General features: G+C 35.5%; 1 protein-coding gene across 3 annotated transcripts in view; it reads left to right on the top strand.

Moving 5' to 3' along the window:
* Window positions 1-18737, top strand: part of MINDY3 (MINDY lysine 48 deubiquitinase 3) — an 84186-nt gene that overhangs the window by 30731 nt on the left and 34718 nt on the right. For all 3 annotated transcript variants that reach the window (XM_058532482.1, XM_058532484.1, XM_058532483.1), the window contains 2 exons: window positions 3067-3137; window positions 8275-8355. In XM_058532482.1, coding sequence (XP_058388465.1) covers window positions 3067-3137; window positions 8275-8355 — 152 coding nt within the window. The remainder of the gene's footprint in view (window positions 1-3066; window positions 3138-8274; window positions 8356-18737) is intronic.

Below are 18737 nucleotides of genomic sequence, written 5' to 3'. Positions count from 1 at the left end.
TATGCGGTCTCACTGACTGAAGCAGATAAGAGTTGATAGGGAGTGATCATGATTAATCTTAAGTGCTAGGCTAAGAAAACAAAGTTAGACAGAAAATTCTAAAATATAATGACATAATAGAATTTTCTGCCAATGTAAATAGATTTCTTTGAGACTTATTGAGAAAAGTTTCATACAAGTAAATTCTGTAGATTGTAATGTGTGAGAATATTATAGCCTGACTATAATTACAACTTTGTACAATAATAAATATTCTTAATGATGCACTTTAGCTATCAAAAGAAGATAAAAATTTTCAGTATATATTCTGTTTAAGGAAATAGGAGGAATACATTTTTAAAATATTACTATCCAAACTATATGCCTAAACATGTGACTGCTGACCTGACCTGAATAATTCATTACCCAAATACTATGAACAGCTAATTTGCTATATTTAGTAGCATGATGTTATAAATAGATACTAATCTAGACATTTGTTTAAAATTCCAAGGAAATAGATGATGTAGTATCTAATCGTAACACTAGGTGGTGGTAACTGATTTTAGAAATTAAAGTGTGAAAATGTTTCTCAACATATATATTCTTCTTTGAACATGAAAACATTTAGTGCTGCTTATGTTTCAGAAGGAACAGGAGGGAAAAATTTGCAAGGCTATAGAGTACCATTTCTGCTTATTTGGACTGCTCACCCCTACTCCCTCTTTTTCCTTTGAATGCTCCAATCCAATGATTCTCAAATTTTTTTGAGAATCCCTTTATACTCTTAAAAATTATTGAGGATCCCAAAAAGCTTTTACTTATAGAGGTTATAAGCAAATAATGATCAATATTTTTCTTGTTAGAAATTGACTGAGAAGTTTTAAAAGAGGTATTCATTTTAGGAAAAAACAATATACCCATTACTTGTTAATATAATTTTTTGTTGTTCAGGAAGATTCACCCTGAGCTAACATCTGTTGCCAGTCTTCCTCTTTTTTTTCTTTTGCTTGAGGAAGATTAGCCCTGAGCTATCATCTGTGCCAGTCTTCCTCTATTTTGTATGTGGATCACTGCCACAGTATAGCTGACAAGTGGTGTAGGTCTGCACCCGGGATCCGAACCCGCGAACCTGGGCCACCGAAGTAGAGCGCGCTGAACTTAACCACTGCACCACAGGGCCGGCCCCTTAATATAAATTTTTTAATAAAAAATAACTATTTTCCATAAGAAGAAAAGAATTAAGAAGAGTGACATTGTTTTAAATTTTTGCAAATCTCTTTAATGTCTAGGTTATTAATAAATAGCTGGATTCACATACCTGTTTATAGATTCAATCTGTTGGGATATAACATATCATTTAGCCTCTGGAAAACTCCACTCTACACTCATGAGAGAGTAAGAGTAAAAAAGGCAATTAACATCTTTTTATGAAAATCATTTTAATCTTTAAAAGGGTCTCATGGACCCCTAAGAATCCTAAACCACAATTTGAGAACTATTGCTATACCTCTTCTGTGCCTGTAAGAAGCTAGTAAAAAACGACAAACTATATGTATACGGCCTTCTATTAATTTTGAATTTACAAATCCAAAAGGTTAAACCATCAATTCTTGGCTTACACCATCTGGTTGTTGTACTTAAGGATACATAGTAAAATATTTACAACAAAAATGACAAAGTTGATATTATTACACTAATTGATAAGGGAAACAAAATATCCTAATAGAAAAATGGACAAAACATGACCATATGATAAAAAAGGATGCAAAGTTATATATTCATTGTGTTTACAGTGAACATAATTTTTAACCAGAAAAGGATGCTTTTTAGAGATATGTATGGACCCAAATTATTATTATAGTTCTATTTACTATACATTAGCTAAAAGCTGTAGTCTGTGAAAAGACTTCATTATCATCACAATTACATCTCTGTTGTGAAATAATCTCTTGTCTTTTCATTTTCTATGCCTTACCTTATCTTATCCACACCATGATGTCAACTCTCATCTCTATGCTGATGATTCCCAAAGCTCTATATCCAAGCGTGCATCTCTGCCCTGTGTTCCTGAGCCTTACTTCCAGTTGTATATCCTTCTCTAGCTAGAAGTCCTAAAGGTTCCTCAATTCCAGCTTGTCTAAAACCAAACTCATTCTCTCTTCATATCACTCTAGAACCTACTTCTTCTTAATTCTTTCTTTTAGTTAATCACCATTTATCAGGTTCCCCAGGCTAGAAACCTTTAAGGAAGCTTTGACCGATTCTTCACGCCTTAAACACATTGATTTTTCATACCTCTTTGCTGTTTCCTCTGCCTTGAATTTTCTTCTTCTCCTCTTCTTGGCCTGGAAAATTCCTACATATACTTCAAGATTCAACTGATATGTTACCACTTCTCTACATCTTCCCTAACACAGTAAGCAGATGCTCTTACTGTAAGTTGTAGAGAAAGAGAGAGAGAGTGTGTGTGAGAGTGTGTGTGTGTGTGTGTGTAAACAGAGAGAGAGCACACCTTTATCATTTGTCTCCCCTGATAAACTCTTAGCGTTTGGAAGGCAGATACCATGTTCTATTTGTCTTTATTTCCCCAGTCTTAAGCACACTGCCTATGTTTCTTTAAGGAGAGAGGGATGGTACCAAATGTCCATGTTTTAAGTATTGTGCAGGTAGGTTCACTGCTACCCAATGATAAATTTTACATATTATGATTAGCATATACATTTTTTTTTTTAGTCAAAGTGAATTCAAGTTAGCCATTTTGCATGGATATTATTAAGTGTCTTTATCTTCTTTTATTTTTGCCAACAATTCCTTGGTCAGGAAAAATGCCTTCATTTAAAAACAGTTAACATTGATGTGTCACATTACTCACCACAAACCTGATCTAATGACATTTTATAATGAGTAGCACTATAGTGATGACTTGATATGACCTCTTAACGCTGCTAGGTTTTCAAGTATAGTTTTGGATAAAAGTAAAGCTTTTGGTGTAGAATATATATATACACACACACATATATATTTACACATAAGTACTTTTCAGATTTATATATACCAATGCAATGCTAACTTTTTTTTTTCCAGAACTTCTTGGTATACACGAACAAGCAGCTGTAGGATTTTTAACGTTAATGGAAGCTTTAAGATACTGTAAGGTAAGTTGATTTTTAAGGCACTTTGAGTGTTTTTTATTCCCCTGTCCAGTGTTGTAGATAGTAGTTTTCTTCTGTGACAACATATTTTAGGCTACTCCTATTACTATCTACTCTCTTTAGTTCTTTTCTGATCTCGCTTCCTAAACTGAGAGGTTTATTAAGGGTAGAGTTAAGCTGGCTGGTCATGCTGAGTTTCCTATTTTTGAGGTTTGTTCCTTTTTGAGCGTGGGGGGCAGAACCCAGTACAAAATCATTTATCAAAAGAGAGACATCTATTACTGAATATAAATATATTTTTTGGTAAACTGAGGGAAAATAATGTACTGTTTCTTCCTCACTAACTAAGTATGCTTCACTGAAACAACTGGTAATACTTTATCAGGCAAAGAAAAAAAATTTGCGAAATGTCTGAAATTCTAACTTTTGTCTATTCCGTCTGAAAAATGATTTCACACTAAAAAAATAAATTCCAAGCATTTCACAGCATTAAACTCTTTAACACATGTGCTAGGGTTAGGAACTGCCATGAAACTCTGATTTATTGCTATATATTTCATTGCTTTCCTACGCAATCTGAAATAACTATTGGATATTCCAAATAGTTTTAAATAGGTTTAAATCATTAATGTTTTGCACTTAATAAGGTACCTTCATTTTGGAGAAAGAAAGAAGTAGATCTAATTTTCTTTCCCATTTTAAGATGGTGGTTCCATAGCAGTGGTTATGGGGGTGGTGGTTATTTTTAGTGACAAGACCAGTGTCTTGCCCTCTTTCTTTCCTTTTTTTTTTCTTTTCTTTTTACCAGACAGCATTCTTCTTTCATGACAACACTTGGACAGGAGAGTGATATGGCTATGGTAATCAAATAGGTTTCATCCTGCCTTTATTCATTACTAGTGATCATATTGTTAAACAGTAGCAACTCTTATTTTCAGTGACTTCAATTACATAAGCTAAAGCTATGCTGAGGCAGTCTGGTGACCAGAGAATCAAGCTGTATCCCCTTCCCCCCAACACACACACAAACATTCATATATCCTAAAAGTGTGTGTGCGCACAAAAAAATGGTAACTATATGGGGTGATGGATATGTTAATTAGCTTGATTGTGGTGATCTTTTCACAGTGTATCAAAACGTCAAGTTGTACCCATTACATATATACAATTTTTATATGTCAAAGCTATTTCAGTAGAGCTGATAAACAAAAAAAAAGTGTGTGTGTTTTGCAGGAGGATAGGATGTGGAGATTATATATTTTGAAATCTTCACCATGTGGCCTGCAAGGCCCTGATAATCTGGATTCTCTCTGTCCCTGCATTGCTCCCTCCATTGCTGTGCTTCAGCCAGTTTCTCGGGTCTCCTGTCAATTTCTCAAACATGCCACACCCTTTCCTGCGTGATAGGCCTTCGCACCTGCTAACCTTTCTGCCTGGAATACTCCAGCTCTTATATGGATGGCTCATTCTCCCCTTCAGGTCCTACTTCAAATGGTGCCTCCAAGACGCTTTCTTTGATCGTTCCCTCAGTGACTCTTTTTCACATTATTTCATAGGAATAATCACTCTATAATGATCGTTTTTTTTTAATTATTTATTTTTTTAATCTTGAATTTGTTTTCTGTTGTCATCCCTAGTGGAATATAGGCTCTTTGAAGACAGGCACATTGTCATCTGGGTACATATTAGATGCTCAATAAATATTTGTTGAATGAATGAATGGACAATTTCACCAGAATCGTAAGCTTTCCTAAGTGTGTGCTTTTGCTTTTCTTTTACTGTTAGGTAGAACAGGGGAATGTCTGTTTCCCCCCGAGATCTTAGTGGGAAGGCAGTAGCTGTTGTGTATTCTCCTTTTACATGTTGCTCTAGTGTTCTGCCAGTAACTGTGGTGTTTTGTAAGATTTAAAGATTCTTTTAGTCGTGGGATCAACACACTGATACTTGGATAGATGAGAGGCAGAACTCTGTTACTTCCAGCTCCAAACGAGAGAGGCCTACCAGACAGGGCCAAAGAGGGGGTTACACCTGAGCACAGGGCAACAGCAGGCTGCAGCTGCGGGAGGTAGCTTGTATGTGGGAAGTGGGGTGGAGTTCGCTAGGTTTCCTGGGCTCCCTGTGGATTGGTTAATTTGAATAGTTTCTGTGAGCTCTGGGGCTTAGGGTCCCTCCCTGGTCATCTGGTACCTGGCTCAAAAGCAATTAAGGTAATGCCTAGTGACATGGAGTGTGGGAGGCCCGGATGGGAAGTGGTTGGGGTATGGACTTAATCAGCCTTCTTTTTTAAGGGAACTGACCAGCCTCTAGCCAGGGCCCCCAAACTGAGTCAAGACAGCATTTTCTTTAAAAAAAAACTACGTTACACTTTGCTGTTCATCTGAATATAACTGTAGATAGCCTCCTGAAAATCTGCATACATTTACTTTTCACCAGATGTTTAGAGCAGTGGCATTAAGGAAATGATTATGTTTGTATTAGTTTTGTAAATCTGAACATTTCCCTATTCTTTGTGTAGCAAATTGCCTTTAGAAATGAAATTAACATCTTCATATCATTTTGACCATGTGTGCTCATTAATACAAATATATTTCTCTCTCTTCCTCTCTCTATATATATACACACATACACACAAACACACAAAGAAGAAAGTGGTTCCGAGTGCTTTTGACTGTGCCCTTTTTTTAATAGATAATATAGCTCACACACCGTCAAATTTACCATTTTGAAGTATACAATTCAGTGGTTTTCCTTATATTCACAGGGCTGTGCAACTGTCACCCCTATCTAATTTCAGAATGTTTTCTTCTCCCAAAAAGATCCTCTAAACTCATTAGCAGTCACTTCCCGCCTCATCCTCAGCCCCTGGCAACTTTCTGTCTCTGTGGTTTTGCCTGTTCTGGACATTTCATATGAATGGAATCATACAATATGTGGCTTTTTGTGTCTGGCTTCTTTCACTTACGATAATGGTTTTAATGTTCATACATGTTTTACCATGTATTAGTACTTCATTCCTTCTTATGACCAAATACTCTGTTGTATGATATATCAGTTTTGTTTATCTGTCCATCAGCTGATGAACATTTGGGTTGTTTATGCTTTTTGGCTATCATGAATAATACTGCTATGAACATTTGTGTATAAGTTTTTAGTAAACACATTTTCATTTCTCTTGGGTGTATACCCAGGAGTGAAATTGCTTGGTCACATGGTAATTCTATGCTTAACTTCTTGAGGAACTGTCAAACTGTTTTCCAAAGTGGTTGCAATATTTGTGCACTCTTTTTTTTTTTTTTTTTGTGAGGAAGATCAGCCCTGAGCTAACATCCATGCCAATCCTCCTCTTTTTGCTGAGAAAGACTGGCCCTGGGCTAACATCCGTGCCCATCTTCCTCCACTTTATATGGGACACCGCCACAGCATGGCCTGACAAGCGGGGCGCGCCCAGGATCTGAACCAGCGAACCCCGGGCCGCCGCAGTGGAGCGCGCGCGCTTAACCGCTTGTGCCACCAGGCCGGTCCCTTGTGCACTCTTAATTTATTTATTTTTATTATTATAAAACAGTTCATGAGTTCAGCATTCATTTATCCTTTGATATCCTAAATTATCCTACTTTATGTAGTCTTATCCTGATCTTTTACTTCAACCTTAATTTAAATACATACACACACATGCTTTTTCTAAAAGAGAAATTATACATCTAAACTTTTCACCACAAGAGGCAGTGTGATATAATGCAAAGCCACCAGGTTAGAGCTCAGCAAACCTGAGTTTTAATTCCAGCATTGTACTAGTGAGCTGTTTGAATTCAGACATGGCACCGATCCTATGTATTTCTCAGTTTCCTTACATAACGTTGAAGGACTTGCACTGCAACCCTTTCAGATCCCTTCTACTCTGAGCCTGTGATCAGAGCTTTTCCTTTTTCTTTGTGCTTTGGCTTTTATTCTTCTCTGTTGTCCCCAAACTATCCTTCCTACTCTGCTGGTTCACCATTGCCATTAGCACACCCAACTCATCCCTCCCATCACAGGACAAAGATACCAGTTTTTCTATCCATGAATACAAAAAAGTTCATATTTCCCGCTTCTCTCCTAGGGATAATTACAAATTCCAAAGAACCAAGGGGTCGTTGCAGGTGGGGTGCCATATCAGGGCTGCTGGCTGGGTAGGGAAGGACTGTCCCTGACTGCTGCGAGTAGCCACTTGGAGTTTCCCAATTATAGGCAGTCTGTGAGAGAAAAGAAAATTCAGTAAATTTGATTGGTAAAGTTAGGTGTTTTTAAGTTAAAGTCTTTGTCCTCATAAGAGTGCAGAATTGATTGATGTGAACTTGATTGGATTTCACAAGTCTATTTTTTATTTGTTAAAGCTTTCTTTTTCTCAGTTACACACACAGAATGAATACTCAAATTTTTGGTACTATAGTAGTTTTTATAGATTAAATGTATAACCTTAAAGGCAGACTGTAAGTATAACTTTCTGTACATTTTAAAGAGACTTCATATTGTAAAATCTTGAGCTTACCTTCTACCATGAAGAGTCAAATTAGACTTTAATCTAAACTCTAGTCAAGATTCTTTTATTTTTTAAATATTTTAGATTATATATTTTTCTTGAGAGAGATTATTATATTGCCCTAGGTTCTTTGAAGACAGGGATGTTCTTTACACCTTTAAAAGGCTTTTTCCCTTTACTTATTTATTCATAAATCTACTCATTTGTTAATTTATAATTATTCTCCTTATAAAGTAATCATCATCAAGCTTAAGGTTTCAGGGTTTGAGGTAACAAGCTAAAATTCTAGAAGTGGTCCTTCTTTCTAGGAATTTTAGCAAAACCTGAGAATGATTCTTAGGGCTAAACTAATTATTTCTAGCTGTGTTAAATCTGTATTATTGTTGTTCTAATGTAAAGGTGCCATGTAAGCTGAGCCCTGACAGTTTTTATAACATTCCTTTTTACATTTGACCTTAATGGGTATTTGACCTTTATGAGTGTGGCTTCTGACACAATACATTATTCCATTTAAATATGAATTAGATACTTTACTTATGCTTCAGATGTTCATGGGCAAATATATAACAGAGAAAGTATAAAATTTTCATGTGTTTATTTATTTTGCTACATTTATTCCAGGTTGGTTCTTACTTGAAATCTCCAAAATTCCCTATTTGGATTGTTGGCAGTGAAACTCACCTCACCGTATTTTTTGCCAAGGTATGCTTATAGCAGGATTTTTTTTTAAGTATGACATCAGACAAACAAGTAATATGAGTCCATATTTAGTTTGGATCTTTGTGCAAACTTCAGTGTGTTCCCACCATCAAGTGGGTTGTTCCAAAACCTAAAAAATTAGTACTAAATAACCTATTGTTATACTGTTATAGTTTTGTAATCATTTCAGTAAAATCTGTCATGATTTAGTTATAATTTCTTTACCTTTTCTGACTTGTGAGCTTTGGCTTTTGATTTTTTTTCAGAAATCACTTGTGTTATGGTGAAAATAACTGAATTTAAAAGTTTTCGATTACTCTTTTGTAGAGAAGATAAAAATATAACTTATATGGTATAAAATAATTTTAGTTACAACATCTGGGAAAATATTTTAAACTCTATTAATAGTTCAATAGGATAGAAGTCGAGCAGTCTTTTAAGATGGGGTGTTTCCTGTAATTTTTACATGGTTACAATATTTAAATAGATGAAATGTATTTGAATATGTTTATTTTAAAATTCTTAACAACAAAACTGTTTCTAAGTCCCAGCCTTTAACTATAACATTTCTTTTTCCACAATGAGTGGTTAAGACTTAGCTTTGGAGTCGGACAACTGTTGTTTGAATCCCGGCCTTGCCACTTCTAACATCGCCCCGCCTCTTTTCCCCTGTCTTTGAAATAGGGATTAATAATAGTACCTAGCTCTTAGAATTGTTAAGTTTAGATATAAAATATTTAGCAGTACCTAGTACAAGTTAACTGCCCAGTAAATCTTAGCCATTGTCATCATCATCGGTGTTTTCATTATTTTACAAACATTCATTAAACATCTCTGGTATGTCTAGAGAGAGTTTCTAGATGTTTGACTGAAGGGGGGAAATATATAATTGTGTTTTTGAGGTTTCTTAATTCTAATACACTTTCTTGATTACTCCGTGAGCTTTTTTAGCTTGTACTTGTTAATGTAAATTTGTGTCTGTACGAAGTATGAATTGTATAAATTGTACCAAAGACTGAACTGACAATGGTAGGTTTTGTGAATCTATTTCATTATTTATTACTGTATTTACTTTTATTGTGCTGGCAAAAGTCCAGCTAGTGGATTTAGAGCAAGATACCTTTTCTTTAAACAAAGAAAGCTATAAAATACAACTCTAAAAGTACAGACAGACCTTACTGATAATGTTACATTTAGTCTGAAAGCTTTTGCTGTTTATTTCCCTCCTAAAGTAGAGAGGAAAAAGTTAAAAGCATAAAGTGAATTACAGAAACTGAATAACTTCTAATTCCTGAGTGAAGATTTCTTCACTTGACTAATTTTTGTTTCAACTGTTATAAATGTCCAGAAAAGAAAATCTGTTCCAACTTGCATACAAAAATGTATTTTCTTGCCAATTATTAATTATTTTTATCTCCAACCCTATTCTTTAGCACTAGGAAAACTAATGAATTTTATGAAATTATATAAGTTTTAAATATAAAAGATAATAAGATGAAAATATTTTAAATCTTAAATTTTATGATTGATATTTAAGAAATGATTTTGTTGTTAAAACAGCAGAAGAGATTTCACAGAAGGTTCGTCAAGGAACAGTGTCAGTTGAGCTTGTAAATTTGCAGACATTTTGTATTCAAGCATCTAAATGTTAGGTATGTTGATAGAGTCATGGGAGTGAATTATACTCACCTTTCTCTGAAACACAGTTATCTCTGGTTTCCACAGAGGATTGGTTCCAGGACCCCACAGGTACCAAAATCCATGGGTGTTCAAGTCTCTTATATAAAATGGTGTAGTATGTGCTTATAACCTATGCACATCTTCCCGTATACTTTAAATTATGTCTAGATGATTTATAATCCCTAATACAATATAAATGCTATGTAAATAGTTGTTATACTGTATAGTTTAGGGAATAATAACAAAGGAAAAAGTGCGTATGTTCAGTACAGAGGCAGCCATCATAGGCCTTTAGATCCCCAGTTGGTTGAATCCACAGATGCAGAACCCACAGATACAGAGGGCCTCTGTATACACTTCTTACCTACCTGTCCTGGTATTCTTCATTGTTCTTGTAGCACTTGGTCCATTGTACTGTTGCATTTATCACACAGTGCATAGTTCCTTCTTCCCACACCGTTTTTTGGTGCAAGTGAGCATTGTCCAAGACAGGGACTTCTCTCATTCATGTTCTTATCCCTAGATCTCAGCCACATGCAATGAAATGTTGAATTAGAGACATGAAGTACATAGAGAGAAACACACAAACCCCTACCACACCAATTATAGGCCTGACCAAACAAACACAATGTATGCCATGTAAGTCAAACCAGGTTTTTAAATCTATCTTCATTTATTTGCATCCCTGAAGCTACTAATAATCATGATAGGAAAATGCAAACACACATGAAGTGATTATACAGAATTTTATAGTAAGATTTCAGGTTCTTCAGCTATGATAAATCTTAAAAATCATATTTATCTGTACCTTATCACTCTTTTGGAACTCTTGAATTTTATACTAATTGTTATTGTTTGATAGCCCACTTTGTATTCTGCGGATCTGGTGTACAATCCAGCACGTAGTGTAGGGGATTCATTAGTTTAATGAATAAAGCCTTTGCACGAATTTTCCACACTTGTGTTCCAGTGACATTTATATCTTCTAAAAATATTTTTTCATGACTCACTCTGAAGCTCCTTAAAAGCATGGGTACTTCCTTTTCAGTCTATTTTAGAACAATTGAATTTGGATTGCTTGAACATGGGATCTTGAAAAAGAGTTGCAAGTAAAGAATTTTCCCTTTGAAGTAAAGTAGTATAAAGCCAGAAGATCACGTAAATGTAAATGAGATTGATAATACTTGATAAGATTTATTAGGTCCAGTTTTAAATTTTTTTTAATCAAGTAGTATTTATGTAGTCTTTACCGTATAGAAAATACTGTAAATTCAGCTGTTCTTGACATTACAACGGGATCTATTATGGGTCACTCTTTCTTTTATTTTTCTATAATTGAGCAAGTAATTTTGGCTGTGGGTTTGTTTTTTTTATTTTTTATTTTTGAGTTTTGCTTTGTTTGTTTTTGGTCTGTTCCTTCACTTTATGTTCCATGGCCTGAAACGAATAACATTGTTTTTCTTTTCCACAGCAACTTAATGTAAAATACTGATGTCTTTTTCTGTAAAACTGGTATATTTGTTCACCTGAATATGTATTTCATGTGCTGACTTCTTTATACTGATTATGATTTAAGTAAAAAAGTATGTTTTAAGATCACAATTTTCAAGGCAATCTGTAACTTGCCATTGTAAAATGCCTGGGAAAAGTAATAGAATTCTTCATGTGACTTATACACTGGAGCTGATAATAGTCGCCACTATCTTCATTCATATACGAACTCATTTGTCAGATATTTACTGCACATATAGTATGTCCCTGGCATTATGCCGGCTGGTATGAATACAGTGGTGAGCAAAAATAGACATGGCTCCTGTTCTTATGGAGGTGTATGTTCTAATGGGAGGCGGCGTTAATCAAAGAATCACACTTATCAAATTACAATTGTGATGAGTGCTGACAAAGCACAGGTCTGTACAGCTATAAGAATTTATCCTAGTTTTGGAAGATGAGGAATGTTACCTTGAAGAACTGATGTCTAAAATGAGCGCTGAGTCATCAGTAAGATTAAACTAGGGGAAGAGGGAGAAAAGAGCATTCCCTACATAGGAAATAGTCGGAGCAGACAAACGGCTGTGGAAGAACGGGCCGTGGTGTGAACGAGCTGAAGGAGAAGGGCTGGAGCACTGAGAAGTTGGGGGCAAGGTGTCAGATGAGGCTGCAGAAGTAGGCAGGCCATGTGATGCTATGCTAAGAGTAATGACAGCTGCTAGACTTTTTAAAAATCAGTGGTGGGAGTAGTTCTGGAGGAGATAGGAAGGAAGGGAACATGATTAAATTTGCATTTTGAAAAGATCATTCTGGCTAATTGTGGAAAACAGACATACTGAAGGATAATGTAGGGAGTGGGTAAACAAGACTTTTGTAATATTCGAGGTAAGCGAAGAATGTAGTTTGGTCCAGGGTAACAAAGGTGGAGATGGACAGAAGTACATAAACTTGAGAGATTTATTCCTGAGTTAAACTGACAGGACTTGGTGATGGATTGGATTGGATGGGTGGGCGGAGAGAAGTCTAATGAGACGTGTGTTGTTAACAATTAAATCTTAGAGCCTCAGAAAGAGCTCACAGCTTTGCTGTTGTTGAATGTACCCACTCATGATTAAAGCGATTTATTTTTCTTTGGGCAAATTGACCAGGTCAAGAGGAACAATTGAGATACTCAATTTGGGGTATCACAATGAAACAACCCAGCTAAGTAACCCCACAGTGTGGTTTACACGTCCTGCCCACACAGATAATGCTTTCTAGTTTCTCAAGTATTAGCAGATCACCAGACTTTTGAGGAATGCTTACATGAAAAACAGAATTCAGGGCAAATAGGAAGAAAGGAACTCAAAAGAATGGAGACAATGTAGGACAGTGTAGAGATCAAAAGAAAACGTCAAAAAACCAAAAACCAGACGAGAAGTTACTATATCCATGAGACTTTGAGGCTAAGAGAAAACATTTGAAGGACGAAAGAGAAACTGAAAAGTTACTGAACGAATTGAAAGAGAAATTGGAGAAGTCTCTCTCCTAGATCACTGCAGTAGCCTCCTAACTGATGACCGTGCTGTTGCTCTTCACGGAGCTGTACTGTCTTCTCAGGTCAGCAACCAAAATGACCTCATTAAAACGTAAGTCAGTTTGTGTCACTCTTCTGCTCAAAACCCTACATTGGCTCCCCTTTCACTAAGAGTAAAAGCCAAAGTCCTTAGAGTAACCTACTGAGCCCTAGCTCCCCTCATCCGATTCTCTGATCTCAGTTCCCACCACTCCTGTCCTGTCTTGCTTGGCCACACTGGCATTTCCTCCGCCTCAGAAATGAGGCATGCCCTTTGCACCTGCTGTTCCCTTTGCTTAAAATGATCTTGCCTCAGATGTCTATATAAAGGACTCCTTCCTTTCTTCAGGTCACTATTCAAACATCACCTCCTTAATGAGGCCTTCCCTGGCCACCTTTTCTAAAATTTCAACCCCTTTCTCTTCCGTTTTTTCATTAATATTCTCTCTTTCTCTCAAAAGTATATATGTATATATACTTTTTTAAAATTGAGATAAAACTCACATAACAAAGTTAACCATTTCAAGGAAACTGTTTAGTGGCATTTACATTCACAGTGTTGTACAACCACCACCTGTATCTAGTTCCAAAACATTTTCATCACCCTAAAATAAAACCCCATATTTATTAAGCAGTTACTCCCCATTCCTCCTCTCTGGAGCCCTAGCAATCACCAATTTCCTTTCAATCTCTGTGAATTTACATGTACTGGTAATTTCATATAAATGGAATTACAATACGTGACTGGTTTGTTTCTGGATCCTTCCACTGAGTATAATGTTTTTGAGATTTGTCCTCATTGTGGCATGTATCAGTACTTCATTCCCTTTTATGGCAGAATGATATTTCGTTGTATGCATATAACACAATTCATTTATCCTCCCATCAGTGGACATTTGGTTTGTTTCCACCTTTTGGCTATTGTGAGCACTGCTGCTGTGAGCGTTCCTACACAAGCACTTGCTTGAGTCTCTGTTTTCAATTCTTTGGGGTGTATACCGAGAACTGGAATTGCTAGGTCATATGGCAGTTCTATGTTTAGCTTTTTTGGGAACTGCTGAGCTGTTTTTACAGCAGCTACACCATTTTACATTTCCTCTGGCAATATACAAGGGTTCCAAGTTTTCCACATCTTTGCCAACTCTTGTTATTTTCCTTTTTTGTTTTTATTACTATTATAACTGGCCTAGTGGGTGTTAAGTGGTCATTGTGGTTGTGATTTGTGTTTCTCTAATGACTAATGATGTTGATCATATATTTATGTGCTTTTGGCCATTTGTATATTTTCACTTTTTTTTTTTTTTTTTTGGTGAGAGAGATCAGCCCTGAGCTAACATCCGTGCTAATCCTCCTCTTTTTGCTGAGGAACACCGGCTCTGAGCTAACATCTATTGCCAATCCTCCTCCTTTTTTTTTTTTTCTTCCCCAAAGCCCCAGTAGATAGTTGTATGTCATAGTTGCACATCCTTCTAGTTGCTGTATGTGGGACGCAGCCTTAGCGTGGCTGGAGAAGCGGTGCGTGGGTGCATGCCCGGGATCCGAACCCGGGCCGCCAGTAGCAGAGCGTGCACACTTAACCGCTAAGCCACGGGGCCGGCCCCCATTTGTATATTTTCTTTGGAGAAATGTCTATTCTCGTCCTTTGCCTGTTTTTGAATTGAGTTGTTTGTCTTTTTATTACTGAGTTGTAAGAGTTTTTAATATATTCTGGTTACTAGGCACATACTATATATTTTACTTGTTTGTTTTATCTATTATCTGTCTCTCACTAGTAAGCTCTATGAAGGTAGTTTTTTTGTCTGTTTTGTCTCCTGTTTCCCAGCACCTGGAACAGTGCCAGGCAGTGTTGGCACTTAATAAATTTTTGTTGAATAAATAAATTGCAGAAAACACTGAAGATTGTCTCACCAAAAATTGTGATGTAGCCATGTTGGTACTTGATAAGGGGGAAAAGGGAGCTTAAGAGTGCGAAGTTGTCTTTGATCATGAGAAAGCATTAGATCCCTAAGCTTATAAATCAAGCAATAACAGTTACTGCATGCAATATCCTACATGGAGACAAAAACAGAAGAACTAGCTATTGCTCTTCTACCTGGTCAACTTAAATACACTTACATACACAGACTCTTTCTCCAGATTAGTGAATAAAAGCAACTTTGATGAGTATTTATAAATAAGCATTGTCACACTATATACTCCATCATATTTAAGATTTATGTTCATGGTTTGAAGATGGATAGGAAAATGGTTTCAATTCAGTGATATAACTTCTTAACTGTCTGTTGTGGTTTTTCCTTCTGAGATGAACAGTTTACTTTTAGGACTCGAAGTAATTAACTATTTTTTTTTAAAGAAGTGTAAGTTCGTGATTTTAAATTTGAGTGCCAAACTGTTTACTTAATACAGTTATCACTTGATGTTTGAAATGTCCAGTGGCCTAGAACGTACTTACCTTCTTTATTTTATTGGAACCCTCTTCCTGACCCATGGAGAATCATTGCACATGTTTTGTGGGATTGGAAGAGGTTTTTTACAATTCAGTGTTATTTGAAAATCTATGGTAAAATAAATTTAATAATTAACTTTTATGAACAGGTTGTAAAACTTGAGATTGATCATTTATAACCATCTTCTTTATTAAGTTTTTGAATTTAAGTATCTTCTATGTTTTCTAAATCATCTTTTCTAAAGTGATCTTTTTTATCTTACTAAACATCTGTGTCTGTGAAACAGCAAAAATGATATAGTACTCTTTGATGTATCTTAGAGAACGTGGTTGCAAAAAATACATACAAGCTGTCCTGTGTAAATGGGACTTTTATGCTTAATATGGAGGGGGAACAGCACAGAATCTACCAGCAGGGACCTTAGAGGAACTCAGAGTCATCAAGCAGCAGGGGTCCCACAGAACCCTCTAATAACAGGATGTGGCTGAGGTGAAATGCAGTGTGTCAATGGACTTCTTTCAAGAAGGAAACGTAATTTCTATTTAGTAGGGTGGAGAATTTTCCACGCAGGTCATCTGAGCTGTGGCAGAACAGAACCTTCAGATCTGTACACTGTGAGGGATCATGCCCTCTGGGCATGGGCGGTGTCTTCAGAAATCACACGATGGTACTTTTGATGAGGTTAGTTGACAACTTGCAAACCCACTGCACAGGTAGAGGAAATGATTTTGAATAGTAGATACTTAAGGAATTTAGAACCTATATTTAAACTTATCTGTTTTAAATTGTTTCCCTTAATTTCAAGAGAAAAAAATAGCTCTTATTATTAAAATAAGGCTGTATAACATTTTTTTATAATGTGTTAAATCTTGTTTTCTTTTAGGAGTCAGGCCTTTTCATACTGAGACATTTTAATATACTCTAAATGCCCAAATATTACCTGATAGAATATTCTGACCTTTGTCCTCTTACCCTTTTCTTCTCTCTAACCATCATGTTTCCCTTTGATTCTGTCTTCCTTTTTTATATTTGGGTTTTAAGATTAAATTATTTGGGTCACTTTCATAAGTTCCACTTAAATTGAAACTAATTATGAAATTAATTTTCAATGCAAATTCAAGAGGAGGGCTTTAAATTTGAAAATATGATACTTTTAATAGTATTAGAATTATATGTATAAAATGGTAGACAAAATAAATTTGTCTTTTTTGTTTTTATTTGTTTTTATTGTGCATTTGAATCTCAATGTGGGATGACAGCTGCTGATCCAGTATAAAAATAGTCAGAACCTACCTATAACATCTAGCTTCATCTTAAGAAGATCAGTGACTAATTAAGAAGACCAGTGACTAATTTTCTTGGTAATCCGTTTCAAACTTTCTTTTGAAGTTGGGGAGATGAGTTTTACATCCCTTTTTGTTCTCTTTTATGGTTATAAAAGGACTCTTTGTATGTGTGTGCAGAGTATCACCTTTGACCTTTCCTATGATAAAGCAGTTTTCTTTTCAGGTAAGAACACATGAAAACACATTACTGTTTAATCGCAAAATATATAAAGAAACTGAATTTAATGTGAAGGAGAAACAAAACATTGAACTGTTCCTGCATGAGCTGACTGTTCTTACAGTGGTATCTGTTACTAGGAATCTAGACAGGCTTCTTTCTACAGAGCAAGCTCCTTTTGTGTGTTGCTCGTTAGTGTAACATTAGGAAGACTACTGCAGTTAAGTGTTTTCTTAGGTGTTTAAAAACCGGACAGTTCTACTTTACCAGTAATACATTTCTCTACATGTAATAAACACAATTTTAAGGAAAAGAAGTAAAGTGATGCTTTATAGACTTTATTTGTTACAAAGAAAATTCACCTCTACGTATCTTTAAGTATTGGGTAAAAGTCATGGGATTTAGAATACAATTAAATTCACAGTTGGGCATTTTGTAGTAGGTTTTTCCTATATATTAATGTGATTTACTCATTCTATCCGTTTACCTGAAGTAAATTTTAGAGTTTGTGCATATGTTTAAATTTCATGCCTTATCTACTACAGAAAGGAAATAGATTTAAGAGCTAAAGTATTTATTTTTATAGTTTAAAGCATAAGTTGTCGTGTGACTTTTAACACCTATCTTCCAACATAAAAATAGCAACTTCAGACAAAGGATACTGAAGTTAATGTATTATTTGAACTACTTGGAAAGTTTGGTAAAAGTCTACGTGGGCTAACAATTTTCAATTATTTGAATTATTAAAAACCTGTGAATTTTTAACCATAAACTGTTTCCTAACTGCTTAGCACACTTTGGAGCTAACCCTCATCAGCTATCTATAGGGTTATGCCAATGATTTGTACCATCATAATATTTAAACTTTTTAAATTTTTATTATTTGACCAGAAATCTTTGAAAATATATGATGAATATTCTTGCCTCCTTAAACAAAGTGAAAATTAATTGCCCTTATGTACTCTTTCGTACTATTCTGAATGCCCTCATGCAGCCGTTTCTGTATCTGGTTTTTATAATTTTTATGAATTTTTTTCTCTTCGTTATCTCAATCATGTCAGCTTGCTTACTGAAAGTTGTCCCTCTTTCCCTTTGAGTTTGTTTCTTATAATTTCTTATGACAGTAGAACCCAAATAATTGTCCAAACAAGATAAAATGTCATTGATAGCAAGGCCCAAAGGTGTCCTGTCATGAGTAAAGTCTGTGAGTTTTAATTAGAATCAGCATTGGTGAATCCACACCTCTAGCTGTCTGTCTATAATTGATGAAAATAGTTGTAGCAAATAGAATTGATAGCAGAATGGGGCAGAAGTTCTTATATATTTACGTATGATAGTGTGAACAAGTTTATGATTTTGTTTATTTATTTTTCTGTGCTTTTGTTTATGTTATCCTCTGCCCAGAATGTGATCAAAATCCTGCTTAGCATTCATGGTCCAGCCTTGACATCTTTTGTGTTGTGACTGCTTTTTCTTACTCATTTGTTGCTCCTATAATTTCTTCCAACTTCCTACCTTCCTGTGATCAGTGATACTACCTAATTTCTCTGTTTTCCCACAGTACCTAATAGATCAGCATTAGACGTCGTGCTAAGTATTGCTGAAATGCAAAGATTAATGATATGTTGTAATAGTTGACCATTTACATTTGCTGAGTGTTTTCTGTGTGTCAGGCACTATGCTAAGCATCTTACATGCATTCCTCATTA

Source organism: Diceros bicornis, chromosome 36 (assembly GCF_020826845.1).
Source record: "Diceros bicornis minor isolate mBicDic1 chromosome 36, mDicBic1.mat.cur, whole genome shotgun sequence".
NCBI classification, from domain to species: Eukaryota; Metazoa; Chordata; class Mammalia; order Perissodactyla; family Rhinocerotidae; genus Diceros; species Diceros bicornis.
This window is presented reverse-complemented; position numbering and strand designations above follow the sequence as displayed.